The sequence below is a fragment of the Perca fluviatilis genome, chromosome 16 (genome assembly GCF_010015445.1).
Source record: "Perca fluviatilis chromosome 16, GENO_Pfluv_1.0, whole genome shotgun sequence".
Classification (NCBI taxonomy): Eukaryota; Metazoa; Chordata; class Actinopteri; order Perciformes; family Percidae; genus Perca; species Perca fluviatilis.
This window is the reverse complement of record NC_053127.1, coordinates 21,844,796-21,864,133: the sequence shown is the minus strand read 5'-3', so window position 1 is coordinate 21,864,133 and position 19,338 is coordinate 21,844,796. Positions and strand designations below refer to the sequence as shown.

General features: G+C 37.7%; 2 protein-coding genes across 4 annotated transcripts in view; one reads left to right on the top strand and one right to left on the bottom strand.

The window, feature by feature from the left end:
- Positions 1–389: 389 nt before the first annotated feature.
- On the top strand, positions 390–16,633 carry LOC120543962 (serine-rich adhesin for platelets). Its single transcript, XM_039777403.1, has 30 exons — positions 390–827; positions 1,763–1,827; positions 2,986–3,060; positions 5,103–5,170; positions 5,269–6,095; positions 6,575–6,623; positions 6,711–6,748; positions 6,820–6,950; positions 7,040–7,118; positions 7,390–7,448; positions 7,677–7,724; positions 7,821–7,888; positions 8,018–8,061; positions 8,160–8,199; positions 8,646–8,680; positions 8,781–8,908; positions 9,018–9,129; positions 9,284–9,477; positions 9,574–9,775; positions 10,193–10,349; positions 11,587–11,751; positions 11,950–12,072; positions 12,383–12,428; positions 12,513–12,616; positions 12,719–12,843; positions 13,050–13,421; positions 13,581–13,864; positions 14,373–14,474; positions 14,685–14,834; positions 15,229–16,633. Exons 1-30 carry the CDS (start codon positions 568–570, stop codon positions 15,327–15,329), a joined length of 4,251 nt encoding a protein of 1,416 aa, XP_039633337.1. The 5' UTR covers positions 390–567; the 3' UTR covers positions 15,330–16,633.
- The window catches only part of sms (spermine synthase), a 24,383-nt gene continuing 21,080 nt past the window's right edge, over positions 16,036–19,338 (bottom strand). For all 3 annotated transcript variants that reach the window (XM_039777405.1, XM_039777406.1, XM_039777407.1), the window contains 4 exons: positions 18,926–19,040; positions 18,727–18,806; positions 18,183–18,298; positions 16,036–17,386 (listed from right to left, as the gene is read on the bottom strand). In XM_039777405.1, coding sequence (XP_039633339.1) covers positions 17,356–17,386; positions 18,183–18,298; positions 18,727–18,806; positions 18,926–19,040 — 342 coding nt within the window. In that variant the 3' untranslated portion in view covers positions 16,036–17,355. The remainder of the gene's footprint in view (positions 17,387–18,182; positions 18,299–18,726; positions 18,807–18,925; positions 19,041–19,338) is intronic.

The window sequence follows — 19,338 nt, the reverse complement described above, 5'->3', positions numbered from 1 at the left end:
GTATTAAACACAGTGTTTGGCTTTAATATAAAGAGCCACAACAATGAAGAGAATAAATATGTGTGTGTGTGTGTGTGTGTGTGTGTGTGTGTGTGTGTGTGTGTGTGTGTGTGTGTGTGTGTGTGTGTGTGTGTGTGTGTGTGTGTGTTTGTTATTGAGCACAGTGGACAGACAAGCCCTTTTCCAGTTTTGAAAAGCACGTACATAGCATGACAGACAAATAATGCTGGTGCGTGACTTCTTCTGACAGAACAGTAAATGTATTGTTACCCTTGAAACACTTGTTTGTCAGTAAGAACACTCACACGGTTAGGACACACCTCAAGGCGCACCTTTACTGTCAAACAAAAATAGAATAAGTTAAATCTCTTCCCTTGTAAAACCTACAAGGACATTAGTTCTGCACAGCAATCATTTTGGATGATAGCACAACACAATGGGCCTTTTCTGATATGGTGTGAAGTTAAAAAGATTCTGTTCAGGGGGTGGACAATTGTTGAGCGAGGTTAAGGTAAAGTGAATGCAGGCAGTCTACCATTTCAGGTTGAGGTTTCAGGGGCGTGCCACATGTGTCAGCTGTTGATCCTGAATGAGAAAGTCACAGTGAGCTCACACAGTAGCCTGCCAACTACGATAGAACCAACGAATTTCTGTGGGTTAAGAGAAGAAAATGCACATCTAATGTTTGTGGTTTGGCTTTTTTTTCCAAGGTTGGAGTTTGCCCACAGGGAGTTATGTTCCATGAAAATGATGGAAAAAATAATGAAATCTACCAGCATTTGTTCTGATGGATCTTCATGTCGGTACATGTTCGCCACCTTTGCCAGGTAAAGTGGTGGTGGTTGTAGTGGTGGTGGTGGTGGTGGTGGTGTGTCTCCTCTTCTTTGGGATCACAGTGTATTTCAATAATCACAGCTGGATCTGGTTTGAATCTGGATTAGTTACCAAGCTTATCTATTAACAGATATATTTAAATCAATTCCTTCTTTATTCCTTTATTTAAACCACTAATCTAATCACTTTTAAATATCTTTTAGTAGTCACTCATGCAGTATAGCAATACCTGTGCCTTATTTATACTGGTATGTATCTCATAATATTACATGTATTACATTCTTTCACATTTTATTTTGGTATTTTTAAATACATTAATATATAAAAGCAGGTACCAGAGTTTAGAGAGTTATAAATGTAAGTATTCTGCTACCACAATCTTCTTTATCACTGCTTGGTAACAGCACAGCTTCAGAACAGATGTTAACACCTCTGAAAAGCTTTGGCCTGAACAAACAGTCGTCATTTGTTCATGGAAACCAACATGTTTGTCTACACAGTGCAATACTACTCTATATACTACTGTTTGCAATTTCTCTAACCTGTGATGAAGGTAATGTGTTTGCTCTGTTGTATTGTACTATACTGATTATACTCAAAGGTGTGTCTACACAGGAATGCGTTCAAGTGTTTGATTTGGCATTATTCATTTCTTCAGAACATTGTAAAATATGGTTAATTGATTGAATGAACAAAGAGAAAACCTTTACGACACAATTACAGGGAAAGGCCTCCAGCATTCATTGGCATGGGTGTGATGGGAAAAGGTGCTTGTGATTAGCTTTAGAAGTTTTTTGTATGACTCACTGCAGTTCAACAATAGGCATCAAAATAGCCAAATGTCACTACAATGAAGCTAAAACCAGGCATTTTCATTTCATATAAACATTTGAAAAGTGTTTAAATGATTGTATTTGTTATATTACAGAGTGAAGAAACCAGGCTCACATCTATACTGGTTGCACATACTTCTGCTGGTCGCCCTATTTGCAGGTATGGTCTGGCATCAGCAATGACAGGTTGTTGTTAGACAATGGAACAGTAGCATCTTTCATCTGGTAACCTTTGTACTGACAACTCTGCACCCCTATTTATAAATGCAATGTCTGACATGTCTGACATACACCCATAACCTGTTATTCTTCTGATGGCTGTCTGTTTCCTAACTACACAAAACATCACAATGCTGTAACTTCTTTGTAGATAAAGGTGGCCAAGATGAACAGACTAGAAACTCAACAGCATGTTTTCATGTCCCGGCCCTCTATGTGAAGGTTATGTTTTTCATGTTTCAGTTTTTTACAGTAATTAGTGTTTCCTGTTTTATTTTGGTACTCTTGTTCCAGGTAACATCACTTCATGCCCTTGTGTGTTTCCCACCTGTGTGATTGTGTGCACCACCCTGATTAGCTCAAACTGTGTCTAATCACCCTCCTTTCCTTGTGTATTTCATCGTTGTTACCTGTGTCGAAGCAGTTTTTTCCTTGTTGTGTTAGTTTATCTCCTAGTGCTTAGTGTCCTAGTTTCCTGTTCCCTGCCTGCTGGACCTACTGCTGCTTTTGGATTTTGTAAGCCTTTCTTGATTGAATCATTGAACACTGCATGCTGCTTCCTTATCAATCTCTTCTGTGTTTGGATCCAAACCTACATTGTTGAAACTAGTTTCAATGCTTACAAAATCCAGGAGCAGCAGTAGGTCCAGCCGGCAGGGGACAGGAAAGAAACTAAGAACACTAAGTAATAGTTCTAACATGAGAAAAAAACTGCTTGAAATATTAGGAACGATAATGAACTGACAAAAGACAAAGGGAGGACAAAGACTAAATACACAAGGAAAGGAAGGTGATTAGACACAGGTGGAACGAATCACACAAATGGAAAACACATAAGGGCAGGAAGTGAAGTTGCCTGGAACTAGAAACATTGGGAAGTAGCAAAATAAAGCAGTACACAAATAACTGAAAAAAACTGGAACAAGGAAAACATAACTTTAACACAGAGGACTGGAACATGATAGGTGGGATTGAAATACAAGAATATCCACACTGCTGTCCTGAGTCTACCATACAGTATTATGCCTGTAGGTCACAATAATCACAGCCGTCATTCATTCTGTGCCAAAAAGAATTATTCTTTGTTTCCTGCCAACAGGTCAGGCATCCTGTAATGGGACCTCTGCTGCTCCTTCCCCTCTTCCCATTGCTATAACAAATGCACAGACTTCAGGTACACTTGCAAAAGCCGACTGAATCACCATACTCACTGCCATATCAGCAGTAATCAGAAACGCAACTGTCCTTCACAACCTTTTTTTTTTATCCCCACAATGCTGCTGCTAGTCTCATCCATCTGTCATAATGTGTCTCTGGTTGAAAATGAAAACCAACTCCAACCCTCTGTCATCCAATGAAGACACAAAATTTGTCACATACAGCAGAGAAGAAGTATTCAGAAAAAGGAATAGTTCTTTATTTGGAATGCATTACTCAAACAGCATTTTAATTTTGTAGTTGATTGAGGTGGAGCTAGTTTTAACTACTTCATTCACTGTTGTGTAGTTTAATCTATGATGCATCAAATGTTTTAAGATGATTTGATTCTGATGTAAAATTTGAATCGCAAAGTAACTAACTATAGCTGTTGGATGAATATAGTGGAGTAAGACAATATTTGCCTCAGAAAAAGTTAGCGCCTAAAATGGAAGTATTGAAAGTGAAAATATAACTCAATTGTACCAAAGTAAAGTAGCCTATGAAAACATGTACTTATTATTTTGCTAACTAGAATCATCCCATTCACAGTCATATCAGCCTCTGACAAACCACAACTGTCCTTCTCACACTGCTGCTGCTCCTCGAAAAACAGTTTTACTTTTAACATTAAAAGGGAACTCCTTAATACAATTCTGATGAACATTTTCAACGTAAGTGAAATTGTCCGTTAAAGATCAGTTTACTAATTATGGAGAAGACAAATCAGCCTGTGAAACCAACTATAATTGAGAATGTCCTCTCCTGGAAAACGCCCCAATAAGTTGTTTGTTCAAGCAGCAATTACGACTCATATTAACGTTTATAGTGGCGGCACCCTTTAGTGGCTGTAGTAATTATTATGGGAGCAAAGCAGGAAGTAAGGCAACAAAGATAAACGGAACTATGTCACGTTCTGCGTCATGTAACCAGAAGTTAAGTAACGTAACAGATTTAAAACAGCCCCCAGCAACAGCACTCAGCCTTGCAGACAATTTTTTCAAGTGGCCACTCACAGTATTTCAACGAAAAATCTCCCTCTTTACGTCTGTAAAACTGCTGCCAGAACACCTCATACTGCAAACAAGGTCGGTTATGACTCTTTGTATTCTGAATCAATTTTAATCAATGGACTTTTTAAATTTGAAAAACTTCCCTCTAGCCAAGAAAGGTGATTTAAAAACCTTTAATGTCACCACAATTTAAAGTCTATGGGCCGAGCAGGAACTCGTTGGCGGGGCCAGCTGGAGAAACACTACTGCGCATATTCAGTGGGCCGAATTTCACAGAAGTAAAACCGGAAGCTTAGAACCTTTTTTGGCATATGCGCCAGCGAGCAACTCCACTGAACTGAATAGATGCCATTTTGGGATCTGGTATCCATTTAATATAATACATCCATCATTTTAACCCAAACCTTGATTTTTTTCTAAACATAACAAAGTTAAAAATTTTGCCTATGGGTCTGTGGGCCGCTAGATGAGCTAATTTATGAAATGTTCCTGTTGGTCATATTAGAGGGTAAGAATAAACGATCTTTATCGTTGTATGGTTTGGAGTATTTGTTGGTAGTCATTACAGAATACTATTGCGATATTTTCCGTGGCAATTCTGTATCGATACACGGACGGCAAGTATTGATCTTTTATTATATAAATAGCACATGCAAATTTAACTCTTTGGTACTAGAATAACAAAATCAATTGCTTTTTTGAATAAAAGTGAAGTGAGATAAACAAACGTTTAGATGTTGACAAAGTGTTCCTTTGGGGACATAATTTGAAGTTGGAAAAAATAATAAATTGCAATATATTGCACAATATCGCAATAATATTGTATCGTGACATAAGTATCGTGATAATATCATATTGTGGGGCTTCTGGCGATTTCCACCCCTACTCTGTAGTTCTGGGACACAGATAATATCATCTGTATAATCTCAGGATATCGCCATCTCTGCTGCATTGACCATTTTCAAAATGTGTCTCATCAACGTTCTGTCTTTCTTTCTTACAACAGTATACTTCTTAGTTGATGTCACCGTGGATGTCAGTGGACAAAAGAATGAATCAGAAATCATTGCCTGGGTATGTAGGAAAACTGGTCATGGACTAGTTGCTAATTAAAATACTATATGATGTTTTTATCCGGTGAATAAATATGAGTCTCATGTTCCTTTTCTCAGCTGAATCAGGCGTTCCAAAACAATTTGCAGAGCTGCGTGTCTTCAAACCAAGGAACAACTGCCACGCCTACCTCCCCACAAACTACATCTGCAAGCACTTCAAATGAGACGACACTCATGATGACAGCAACAACAATGTTACAGATCAACAACACAACTACAGCTTCAGCAACAACATTACAGATCAACAACACAACTACAGCTTCAGAAACAACATTACAGATCAACAACACAACTACAGCTTCAGAAACCACAACGTTACAGAGCAACAACACAACTACAGCTTCAGAAACCACAACGTTACAGAGCAACAACACAACTACAGCTTCAGCAACCACAACGTTACAGAGCAACAACACAACTACAGCTTCAGCAACCACAATGTTACAGAGCAACAACACAACTACAGCTTCAGCAACCACAATGTTACAGAGCAACAACACAACTACAGCTTCAGCAACCACAATGTTACAGAGCAACAACACAACTACAGCTTCAGCAACCACAACATTACAGAGCAACAGCACAACTACAGCTTCAGCAACCACAACATTACAGAGCAGCAACACAACTACAGCTTCAGCAACCACAACATTACAGATCAACAACAAAACTACAGTTGAAGCAACCCCAAAGTCACAGAGTAACAACAAAACTACAGTTGAAGCAACCCCAAAGTCACAGAGTAACAACAAAACTACAGCTGAAGCAACCCCAAAGTCACAGAACAACAACAAAACTACAACTGCAGCAACCCCAACGTTACAGAGCACAGCACAGTTAAAGAGGATAGCTCGTCAAATTCGGGACAGTGTGACACAAACCAGGTATCAGTGCAACAATTTCTTATTAAATGAACGAAAGAACGAATGAATGGATGAAGCTCCATTTTGACTGTAAAGACCACTATGGGTATTTCACCAGAGAAAGTTTTTTTGTTGAAGTTACTCATAATTTAGTACAGACATGCTTATTTTTTTACACTGTGGATAGGAAGAGATTGAGCAAAAATACTCATTGCAGGATCTTTTCTGTTTTGTTGTTGTAATGTGCTGTTTTAATAGTTAACTCCTAATCAAAGTAAACTCCAAATTGCATTATTACAGTTGTGCATTTTACTGAAAGTTTCCAAAAAGTCCATACCAAGATAAGACAAAGATAAGATAAACCTTTTATTGATCCCCAGATTCCCACAATTGAACCTGTAGCAACACAGTCTCTGGGTGTACTGTAAATTAATCAAGAACATGAATTCAACTTTGATTTGCATGAGGAAATATGATATTCATTCTGTGTTTTTCATTAGTCTTTTTTTCAGTGCAGTCAGTATTGACATATCAACTGGCCTATTTCAAGTAAGTTAACATTTAAAAAATGTATCTGTGGGTCACAGTGTGTGAATAGAAGGATCATGTGAATCAAGATTGATTTTTATGTTTTAGGGAATTAACGTTTCATGCACCCCAACGACTGCAACAATGTAAGTGAAATCAACCATTTTCAAATGACTAAAACAAGAATTTATTTGTTAACACTGACCTTATACTTCAGAAACATCAACTGTTCTGTGATGCTACAGCTGAAGCAGAGCATCCCATCATGTTGTATCCTGAGTACGCTCTGTGCGGCAAGTAAAACATCTTCTGACATCCATGTGGTGGGAAAAACAGCAGGTCAAACGAGTGAGTGTTACATAATCTGAAATTCTAATTCATAATTACCTACCTAATAAGTTTCCATAATGCAATCAACCCTTTTTGTCATTGAACAGATCCACTACAAAATCAGTGCAATAACACTATGCAAGAGCAAAACAGTTGCATTTATACTGGTCAAGCCGGTGCATCATGGTAAGATGTTTGTTATTCACATTTTTTTTTTCTCCATTTGTAACCACTCAACATATTTATTAAAATAACATTCAAAAACAATTTAACACAGTGACATTACTTTATATTTTGAAAAGCAATGTTTTCTAAAGCAATATTTATGAATTGATCTTTAGGGTAAATAAAGTATGATCATGTATTGTATAATTGCCTCTGCATTTTTGTAACATTTTATGAGGTTGTTGGGTGCTACACTCATTTTTGTTAATCAATTGTGGCTATCTTTCAACAGTGAAGAGTCAGTGACTGCATATGTGATGCCTCAACCCAACTCATCTCACTGTGGTGCAGGTGAGTTCTGAACATTTTCCTCAAACATCTTCAAAGTTTCCAACCACAGAAAGTAAAGGTATTCAACCCTGTTTCAATGATCTATGTACATTAACCCACAATGTCAAAGTAGACATTGCGACATTATTAAGTAGACGTTACATGAAGTCCAAGCAAGTCACTGCGCCCAGCCAAGTAATAGACTAGTCCTGCAAAAACAACCTACAACATGCTTTGACTTTGTTTCAGACACAGGGAACAACACCTGCAGCTGCTCTGCTTATTGCAGTGTGCCTAGTGAGTGTTTTAGCACCTAACAAAACCAACAGATTATTATCCTAAATAGATACAGTCTGAAAGGTTTTTACAAGTTAATATTGTTTTTGTTTTCAGATGCATACTACACTTTTCAAATTTCAATACAAGATTCCAATATTAACTTTTCATATATCTCATCCGTGGTAAGTTTACAGGCACAAATAGAACATGCATGCATATGTAAGTGTGTGTTTTAGTATTTGTCTTTAATTATCCATTTTGCATCAAATAATGAATGTAGCATCAAGTTATAATCTCTTGGTTCTTTACAGATTTCTAAACTTAAACAACAACCAGCATGCCCTTCAAGTGGAGGGTGAGTTTTGCCATTCTTCAAGCATGTACAGATTAAATTTCATGTGAATATATACCCTTAAATCAAATTAAAAATGTTATTGTATTGTTCCTTTGCAGTGTTTCATGTCCATTGTCTATCATTGCATCTGAATATAAGGTAATCAGCCACCAAAATGTCATCTTTTATCATCATCATCAACAACAAGGGATTAATTAATTTGCTTTTTGATTTAAACAAATTCTATCTTTTTCTGTAGCTTATGATTGACTTGACTTAATAATTATCCAACTGAAACATGAAGTGAAATATATTGTTTTTGAGTCATGCATTTCATTAAGAAAATTGGCCACTTGCACAAAAATGCATTAAGTGAAACTTTATGACACATTTTCTCTATTTGTGAGTAGTTTGTTCATTAAATACATTTGGCACTAAATTGACACTTTGTGCATATTTCAAGCCCAAACAGCATTTGAAAAATGTTCTTATCTTTTAATAGCCAGAAGTACATATTTTATTCAAAGCAAATAAAACGTATTTTAATGTGTTACTTTAATATAATCACTTGAGATAGTTAGACTAAAATGGAAATCTCTACTCAGGATGTCAATGTGGATTGTGGAAGCACAGCAACAACGTGAGTCTAATCCTATTAGTAGCTCTGCAGGAACATTTCTATGCACTCATACATTTGAACAGTGATTTAAATGTGTGCACTTCTGATTTTTTAATTCTAGTCTTCAAAGCTGCAAAGTCATTTTAGGCTTTGGCCATGAGGTTCCTATCTGTAACGTGTCAGCAGCCGTGATTTATGTGCTTCAGTCTGAGAAAGGAATCAGTTACAATGGAAAAGTGACCCGAGCAGGTGTGTATATCACCTACAGGGAATCAAGTCAATTCAATATCAATTCAAGTCAAGAAAGTAACTGCAGGTGTGTGCTTTAAAACTCATTTATGTTTTATTTGTCACACAGCAATTTGTGGAAATTCAGAAGTCAGCGACAATTCTGAGTTTGTGTGGTTTACCATTAACCTACAGCCTGCTACCTTTTGTACAACAATAGAAGCATCTTACACCCTCACTTGGTTTGTATGATTTTCTTACCACCCTATCTTCTGCACTAACTTAACTAAATCCTTCAGGGCTGTTTGTATTGTAGTTGATCAACATTTAATACCTGATGTGAAAATTCTATAAATACTTTCACACAAGATATTAATTTGTTCTTTTTCTTTATAGTCAAAAGGGAATCAATATGGTTTTGCAGCTAGAAGAGCAGTGTGTTCAGGGGGTGTTTACTACACCCAGCCCAAATGTGACAACAGCACAACCAAACACCACCACCTGGTCTGTAAATGTAACTTCATCCCCGCTGAACACAACAGCTCAAGCCCTGAATGCCACCACCACTGCTGCTAATGTCACGGCAACAGGTTTGTTATCTCCTCAGCACTGTGTACAACTCTGTTGCAACATTTACATCATTATAGCATCATTATACTGTCCCCTTTAAATTGTGTTGACTACAGCTGAAAGCCAAGCCAACGCACTGCTTGAGCTGACCAGAGACGTGTCTGAGCTGAACTCCAGTCAGGTGAATCAGCTGGTGTCTCAGCTGGAGAAACTTTTGTCAGGCCCGACCGTCAGTCTGGCACTGGGGAACACTTCCATCCACGTTGTCAGCAATCTGCTGGGTGCTTCTCCTGGGGTGCTGTCAAACTCCTCCAACAGGTTACAGATTACTTTATTTGACGTTCTCTAACACATTGTGTACAGTTAAGCAATTTTGTTGCAGGCTGTCTAACTTGGAGCCTAACTGTTCTCCACACCCTATTACTACACAAACACATAATTTAATTGACATAATCTCAAAATGTTGTGATAATGGACTTTTTTTGCGCACTAACAACCTACATGTTGTGATGATGAAAAAGGCAGCACAGACGGCGCTAATTTTAATTTAATTACCACATAATTATTCAGCTTTTTTTTTTTTACGGAATCATATCGCTTCCTCGTGGCCCAGTAGAAACTGTTGCGAGGCTTAGTTCTGATCCGTGCCCTAGGACTTGGGAACCACTGGTGTAACTGAATTGCCTCTAATTATTCATATTTTGCAAAATACCAATTAATTTCCTCTTTCATCAGGATTATAGGGATTGTTGACACAGTGGGGTTGAAGCTGGTCCTTAATGGACAGGCTAATACCCTCTTGTCCCCGGATGTGGCTCTGTCTGTGAAACCAGCAAATGGCAGCAACTTTCAGGAAACAATTTTCTCCATCTCAGACCCCAATAATGTACAGGTATGGCATACATAAGTCAGTTTATTATATCTGTATAAAGGATTGTATATGTTATACATCACAACAGTTGTGATGCTGTTTAGATGACCCTGTAGGGTAGGCCTACTATTTTACTGCAGATGTTGGTAATTCAAGTTTTTTGAGTGAGAGCTTTCAGAGAACTGAAATTAGTGAAATTAAATTTCAGGTGGACATCAAATGCTACATAGTTAACAGTGGTGAAAAGTAAGTAAATAAGTGTATTTAGTCAAGTACTTAACGTAAGTACAACTTAAGAGTATTTACTACTTCATTATTTTCATTTTATGCTACTTAATACTTCAACTCCTCTACAGCCATTTTAATTCCTGCGTGCACGTTCCACCAAAACAAGTTCCTTCCTGAGGCTAATATGCTTAGCGCCATCCAAGACGATTGTGATTGGTTTAAAGAAATGCCATTAACCAGAGCACATTTTTCTCCTATCCCTGAGTGTTGTGTGGACTAGCCAGACATTTTTCCGCAGCTCTGTGGAGATAGCTCTTGCAATGCAAACAGAAACGCTGACATATCACAGCACGAAAAGCACATGTGTAACTAATGACATGAATGATGGTTTTATGGCTGCTTTCCATTTCCGTCTACTAGTTCCAGAGCCCTGGTATTTTGCTGGCAAAAATCGCCTTGTTATTGTTATTTGTGCGTTTTTCCTGCTATGACAGGTAAAATTGTCTGCTGTGCAAAAGTGCCTTTTGCCCAAATGTCCTGCTGCACTTGGCAATGATTAGAAATAGTTCTCCAACATAACCTGCACATATATTGGTACAGAAATGATAGGGAATTGTTTTTAAACAATTAATGTAATCAATTTAATTTTAAACAATTCCTCAAAATTCAACAATTATCTTATATCTCAAAATACCTGCACTGGATACCCTCAACTGCATGTTAGCTCAGTATAGGTTGAAAGGCTGTTGGTATTTTTCACTAACTAGGTCCCCTAACCTACTTCCTTTCATCACAATGACGTGACTTTTTTAATATGATTTCTAAGGGTACATCCCTGGATTACACTTGTTTTTGTACATGTGCGGCACCAAGAAGAAATGGGTTGAGCAGCTTTTACAACTTAGCTATTGCAAATAGTGATCTCTGACAGATTGATGTCAAATAAAAAAGTGATGTTACAAGTCTATGATGATAAAATCTAGTTGTTCGGCCTGCATCTTTCTGTTTATGGCCCATGGGTGTGTTGCAGGTCCGTGGGGATCCTAGGCTCAGAAGAAGCGTGAGAACAGATCCCTCCATCCCTCAGGGCTCCATCACGCTGCCCTCCTCTCTCACACAGAACCTGACTACTGAGCAACAGCAGCTTGCCTCCAGAGTCCAGTTCAATTTCTACCAGAAGAGCACAGTTTTCCAGGTCTATATAACAAATGTCCCATTCAAAGCAAGAAAGAGACCCAGAACTCTGAGACGCTTGGATTTTAATTACAATACAGAAATACTTTTATCATCTGTTTTTAATTTTATAGCCCCTAATTTAAAATGACATATTATCACATGGTGTTTACAAACTGACAAGTTGTGTTTCTTGTGTTGTCTCTAAATGGCCATGCAGGATAGATCTTTGGGAAAACGCAAACTTAATAGTGGCATCCTGGGAGCGAGTGTGGCCAACCTGTCAATCACAAAACTGCAAGACAATGTTATAGTTCACCTGAGGAACACAGAACCCATTCCCGTAAGTCAGTTTGAAAAAACAATCGTTTTTAAGGAAAATATGATGTTTGCTTGACTGTTTTAAGAGGGAAAGCAATACATCTATGTAAAATAGACTATAAATACACTAAACTACACAAATGTCTTATTTCTACAAATGTGGTAAAACAAAGAAAGGACAAATGGGAAATTTTCAAACGTTTGAGCAGATTAAGAGTAAATACAGATAGGCCACAAACATGCTGTAAGCAGTCATTCTCAATCAAGAAAAAAATCATGACGTACAATTAGAAATTGTAAGCTGATCCAAGCTCTCTTTTCCCAAACTACAGGCTAATTTTGTGGCTACATGTGTTTTCTGGGACTTTACATTAAATGGTAAGATTTCTAACTAAGTCTATCAAAATTGAGTAAATATAAACGAAGATGAAAATATGGTTTATCTGTGTTTTCTACTGGCAGATGGATCAGGTGGTTGGAATCCAACAGGCTGTTTTGTCCAAAACAGCACAGACAGCGAGACAATTTGTGGCTGCAATCATTTGACCAGTTTTGCTATACTGCTGGTGAGAAGATGATAATTTTTCTAATCTTTTTTAATGCATCTTTTCGTTTGGTAAAAACGTTTCCACTCTGCTGTAACTTCTCTTTTTTTCTTTTTTTTACAGGACCTTTCCAAAGAGCCTGTAACAAGTCGTCTACAGGACAACATTCTTACCTTTATCACATATATTGGCTGTGGAGTCTCTGCCATCTTCCTGTCTATCACCCTCCTCACCTACTTGGCCTTTGAGTGAGTAATGGATCATTTACACACATCCAACATTTTGTAATTACCATTGAAGTAGCATGCACTGTCCAGTCTCATGGCAGATCATTTTGTGATGCAATGTTGAACATTTTTCCTGAGCGACTGTATACAGACAAAGCACTTTTTACAATAGACGTATTGTTCATTGAGAAAAGTCCACTGATATGTTTTGTGTTGGAACTCTGCAGGAAGTTGCGGAAGGACATTCCATCCAAAATCCTTATCCAGCTGTGCCTGGCTCTGCTGCTGCTGAACTTGGTCTTCCTGGTGGATGCATGGCTGGCTCTCTACCCAGACGCTGTGGGCCTCTGCATCTCCACTGCCTGGTTTCTTCACTACTTCCTGCTGGTTACCTTCACCTGGATGGGACTTGAGGCCGTCCACATGTACCTGGCCATCGTGAAAGTCTTCAATAGCTACATATCACACTACATGCTGAAGTTCTCGCTGGTCGGCTGGGGTGTCCCGATGATTGTGGTCATTATTGTCATTGCTATTGACAAGAATAACTACGGTCTCGTCTCCTATGCAAAGTTTGCAGATGGCTCTAGTGATGACTTGTGAGTCTTCTGACAGATGCCTTCACAGTAACATGCACATTATTCTACACAAACTAAAAGATATTCCACAAATACAAAGTCACATGAAAAAAAAAAAACCTGCACAAAAACATAAAACTAACCCTTTGATTTTCTCCCATCCCATGTCCTCTACCACAGCTGCTGGCTGAAAAATGACATTGCTTTCTATGTGGCAGTGGTGGTCTATTTCTGCATCATTTTTCTGTTTAACCTTGTCATGTTCGTCGTGGTGTTGGTCCAGCTGTGTCGGATAAAGAGACAGAACCCTCAAAATTTGCAGCACCGCAACACACTGCAGGATGTGCGAAGCGTTGTCGGGATAACAATGCTCCTGGGCCTCACTTGGGGCTTTGCTTTTTTCGCCTGGGGGCCTGTGAACCTGCCATTCATGTACCTCTTTACCATCTTTAACTCCTTGCAAGGTGAGTTGACTTATTTGGGTCTGGGTGTTCACGTGATAGTGGGTCCATTAAAACCTGGGTGAGGTCATTTTTTCTCATCAGGGCTTCACAGCAGTAATATGGACATTTTATTGTATTACAACTTGGGTCTTTTATTTGTAATGTTTCTTTGCATGTTTAACTTAACATGCCTATTTTAGACATAACTCCAGAAAAAAAATATTTATGTTTGCTAATGATTTTTAGTAATGACTTGTAATGTAAACTTGATTTGTCTACTGCATCAACTTACCGCTCTGTGTTAATACAATTAGACCTGTTAACCTTGTTCACCTTGTTTCAATGCAAATTTCTAGTAAAGTCAACTAACTCGATTTGATCATTTTCAATCAAACATTTGACATCTCACAGACCCCTAAAGACAAATCGTCTGTTGCAAAACTTCATCTCTAGCCGACTGTAAAATTAGTGATTAGATAAACTGTGTATGCAGTATGCATTTAATATAGAAATGCCGTTTCTCTCGTAGGTTTCTTTATATTTGTGTTCCACTGTGCGGTGAAGGAAAATGTGAGGAAGCAGTGGAGGACCTACCTGTGCTGTGGCAGAATGAGACTAGCAGAAAACTCAGGTGAAAGATGTTCACTTTACATTTCACAACTCTACCAGTCACGTTTCACACCCATGTACTACTCTATTTGGTTTCTGATTCTTTTGAATATGGACATCTGTTCCTTCAAAGAAAAAAAATTAAAGTGCATTAGATACATGATGGTAATTAATTACACATAAAATATTATGTAACACTTCACCTTATGTCTTCTGAAATTTCTTTTCACAGAATGGAGCCGCACTGCAACACAGAAGACTGTGAAGAAGTCATCAGGGATAAGACTAAGATCTCATCATTCCTCAAATTCTTCCCAATCCAACAATTTCTCCAGCTCCTCTTTCCTCGTCAATGACTCTTCAGAGCAGATTAATGGCATTGGTAGGTAAAGAAAGTCTTTACTGGATTAACATTGTAGCAGCACAAACCTACGTGTGGGTTGTTACCCAGCTCAATTTTTTTATTTACTAACAATTTCAATATTAAATAGCCTAAAGGCTTTTAAACTTTGTGCGAGAAGAGTGCCTTGGGCCCGTCTTTCTTTTTTTTTTTTTTTTACTTAATTGTGTTCCCTTCCAAAAGTGCACCTTCATGATTTGTTTGAATTTCGGAGCACTTCAGACCTTTTTTCTGATATTTTTTTCTTCCATAATTTATACACTATATATACACAAATATAGCTCAACATTATTTCAGATTTACTATATGTAATTGAGTGGTCAATTTAACAATGCTTCTGTAAAAATAGAATTAATGCCATAGTGCTGTGTCACAGGTAGCCCATTTGAAGACAGATCAATCATAGCGGATGAAGTCCCCGGTACGGATGTGGTCCTCAACGAGATCAACAGGCAGTACAGAACCCAACAAGCCTGATCCAAAAAGGACATCAGAATTTTGAATGGTCCTTATTTTGAAATACTTATGTATGTTAATAGAGTAAATTATGTACTGTCCATCTGCATGTCATACATTATACATGGCACTTGATTATACATTTACCTATATTCATACTTTTAATTATATTTGCACAAGGAACCCGAACAACCTTTATTTTTTGTACAATTAGGTTATCAATGTAATAAGACATATTCCAATGGTATGTTGCCCCATGATCAACAAGTCAATATCAGAACAAGCCAACAGACTGGTCCAAGTTCAGTTTAACAACTTCAAAAAAAAAAGTTATTATAGCTTTCAAACAGAAGGGACACCATGGCACAGTAAAGTGGTCCAAAAAGCTTTAAACTCCCCTATGCTGCAAATAAATCTTACATCTACATTTCTAATTATAGTTTTAAGCGTTTGTAAGGTTTTCTTAGCTGCCAAAGCACTTTTGATGAAATGTCTTCATGTAAATTACTTCTAAGTGTTAAATAAAAGGAATTACATCCACATTCAGCTTAACTAATTAGAGCAACAAACTAGATTATTAACACAACTGTACAAACCTTTATCATTGGCTGTATCTACATTGTATTCCGGTTCACTGTTCATATTGACATGCTTTTCTTAAAATATTCCAAGGGTGTCCTTGATTATTATTCGTCAATTCCATTTCTTTTGGATAAAAACAAAAGTCAACATTCCCCCCCAAAACACTTTATTGAAGAGATCAAAGAAAGTATCTCAAGTGTGACCAAACAGCATTTGGTTAAATTATATTGAATAAATAAATGTAACCCGAGTCCCACAGGGTTGATCACGAATAAACGTGCTGTGTACTGTATATGCAAGCTACATTCACTGTCCTTTACATGCACCTAATACAGTCTTAAAAAAAACTTAAAATATATCAGGAGAAACCAAAAGGTGCTAATAAAACAGGACATAAAAACAGCACAAGCACAAAGGTGGCAAAGTGGTGGAATCATTTCCCTTTTAAAACACATTTGGACTTAAACACTTCAGTCTCACTGGGCATGGTCACATTGCGTTGATACAATCTGAAATAATCAAATCACATTGAAGAGGCAGTAACAAAAACAGCTTAAAAGCAACTCCGTTCAACTATGCTGAGGCTATATATTGGCCTATCACACGACATGAGCTCATTACTCAAAAGTGAAGAACTTAGAAAACCTAAAGAAAACAAGAGAACACACCTGTTGAGGATGTAAGATGAGTTACACCACATTATCAGTGTATCTAATCACGGTTTAAACATCGAACAGTTCCTTCAGAGTACATGCAAATGGACAATCCAAATTAAGTAACAAACTAAATACAACAAACGTTGTAGCAAACAATGGTAAAAACTAAAACAAGGAAGAGGAAGATTAGGGTAGAATGGGGTTATTTGAGAGGGGATAAAACCGCCATTGTACCCCTAAGATGTGGTCAGACTGAATGTAAAGTCAATTTCATCTTAATTCATTCACAGTAACTTGACTGTTGGAGCGTTTTGCAATCCATGCCTATTAACTAAAAACAGCCAATTGCTGTACAGTTGTTAGTTGTAGTGAGTCAGCCGTGGCTCACCAACAACAGGCATGGACTGTCACGAGTGTGTGGAACAGTGCACTCTATACATTTTATTCTTGTACGTTTTTTAAATCCTGCCCCTTTTTCAAACTATTTATAGTTTTTTTTTTGTTTAAGCTTTATTATATTTTCATTATTTGTTTTGTAAGGAAGACTGGCAAAGCAAGCGTTTCATCGCATGGTGTAAGTTGTCTTTACTGTGCATATGACAATAAACCTCTTGAATCTCTTTTTATATTTCTCCAGCTAAACTCTTTAAATTTTAAAGCCCACATAAAAATGCATTTATCCAAACTTTGTGTTGCATCTAATTTTTATGTCACGTTCAGTCTGAACACACCTTTAAGGCTACAGCAGAAATGGGAGGAGCATTCACATTCCAGCTGCTGAGGATTCAAGCAGAGAAGACAGGGGGTCTTTACTTCTTCCATACAGAGTAGAAAACCCATCTGACAATAGAATTAAGGATTGTACACATCAAAATATGACAGCATGCACATTGCAATTTATTTATATACACTGTAGCACCTTTCATTACATGTAAACCCAAAGTGCTTTTCATTAAAAAAAACAAGATGTAAAAATATAAGCATAAATATTAAAAACAAAGCAAAAACAGAAATAAGAATACAGTATAAGCATCAACAACACAGTAATCCTTGGTGCAATGCGGCAATCCTCAAAAACAAAAGAAAGTGTGACAATAATAATTCATACCCACACACACAATGTAATTAATGAAATGCCTGAGAGAATGGTAAGGTTCTAAATATACTTTTAAATGTAGACACAGTTGTGATTGACCTCAGGTCATCAGGCAGCTTGTTCGAGAGAGCAGGACCACAGTAAGTGAAGCCCCCTCACCAGACCTGGATCTAATGCTGAGTACAGCTAGAAGGCCTCTGCCTGATGACCTGAGAGGCCTGATGGGGTTACAATTACTGAGCAAGTCAGAGATGTACAAAGGACTTAACCATTAAGTGCTTTAGAGACTATTAGCAGGATTTTCAAAGTGATTCGGTGTAGTGTCACAGGAGCCAATACAATGATTACTTAAATGTACAGTATTGTTCATACATTCAGGCATGTATGAACAAATCATTTTAAAGGATAATTCTAGTTCATCACAACTTGGGTCTCATTTTTGTAGTTTTATCTGTCATTATCTGTCACATTTTAGCGTTGTTTTGCTTGTGAATGTATGCAAACCAAAAAAACAACAACTTAGAACTGATAAAAGGATACTGCTCCAAGTAGGAGGGCACACATGTCACCTCTTTGGAGAATGCCACCGGACACGAGAGCTTCCCCAGCTGTTCCTCATACAGACTCAGTGCCTCTGTCAGGGTCTCGGCGTTACCCTGGTAACCAGTACCAGGGGGAGAAAAAAAACGTCACGAAAAATGACTTCTCTCTCCTTGTTAGCCAGTTTCCCCATTCCATAAAATATTCCCATTTGAAACTAATTTTTATATTAAGATATTGACCACAAAGCTTAAATCTAAAACAATTTCATCCCATCTAATTTAACACCATTCTCTCCTGGATTGATAACCCACTGGTTTAACTATGCTCCGTTCCCTCCTTGTATTATTTCCTGCCCAGATATCCTGTTCCAACAAGAAATTCATCAAATGAAGGAAGCTTCTCTGAAAATGCCATTCCACTCGGGTTTTAGAGATAGTCTCAGGGATGCAAACGTTTTCAGTAGAAATGGTTAAGGGCAGATTGGAGCATCAGCTGTCAGTTTGCACTAAACATACTCAGCAGTTACTAAATATAGACTCACCTGTGTAAAATATTTCCCCGAGGGATGCAGGACTTTTATTGACAGATCTAAGATTAGACGCAGGAACTCCCATGTAGAGTCTACAAAAAAAAACACAGACAGGTTTAAACAAGTTAAAACGAGCTGCATTTGTGCAACACCACAGAGTATACAGTATATGTATAAATACTATACAGTATAAAAAATTAAATACAAAAACCTTCTTCTGGCTGCGTGGATATTGGGATTGCAGTCAGGTCATTGATGACGTAATCAAACGTCTTTCCTTCCTGGACATACTTCTTCAGCACAGGGACACAGTCCTCTACTAGTATCTGTAATGCAGGAGACGAGGAGAATCCACTTAACTTTCCTCTCAAGTTTCTTTCATTTAGAAAATGTGCTTAATACATAACTTTGCTCTCGTTTTAAATGAAGTAAAATCTCAGACTGTCGCCATTGTGTTTATCTAGTGCACACACAGTTATGTATGACCCAATACACAGTTCTAACAGTGGCGTCACACTGATCAAGAGGTGGTGGTAACCGGCCAAGAAATGCTGCAATGTGCCAGCAAAGACAGGGAAGAATAAGACTGCAAGCTAGTAAACATGGATGTGCTGGATTTGAAAT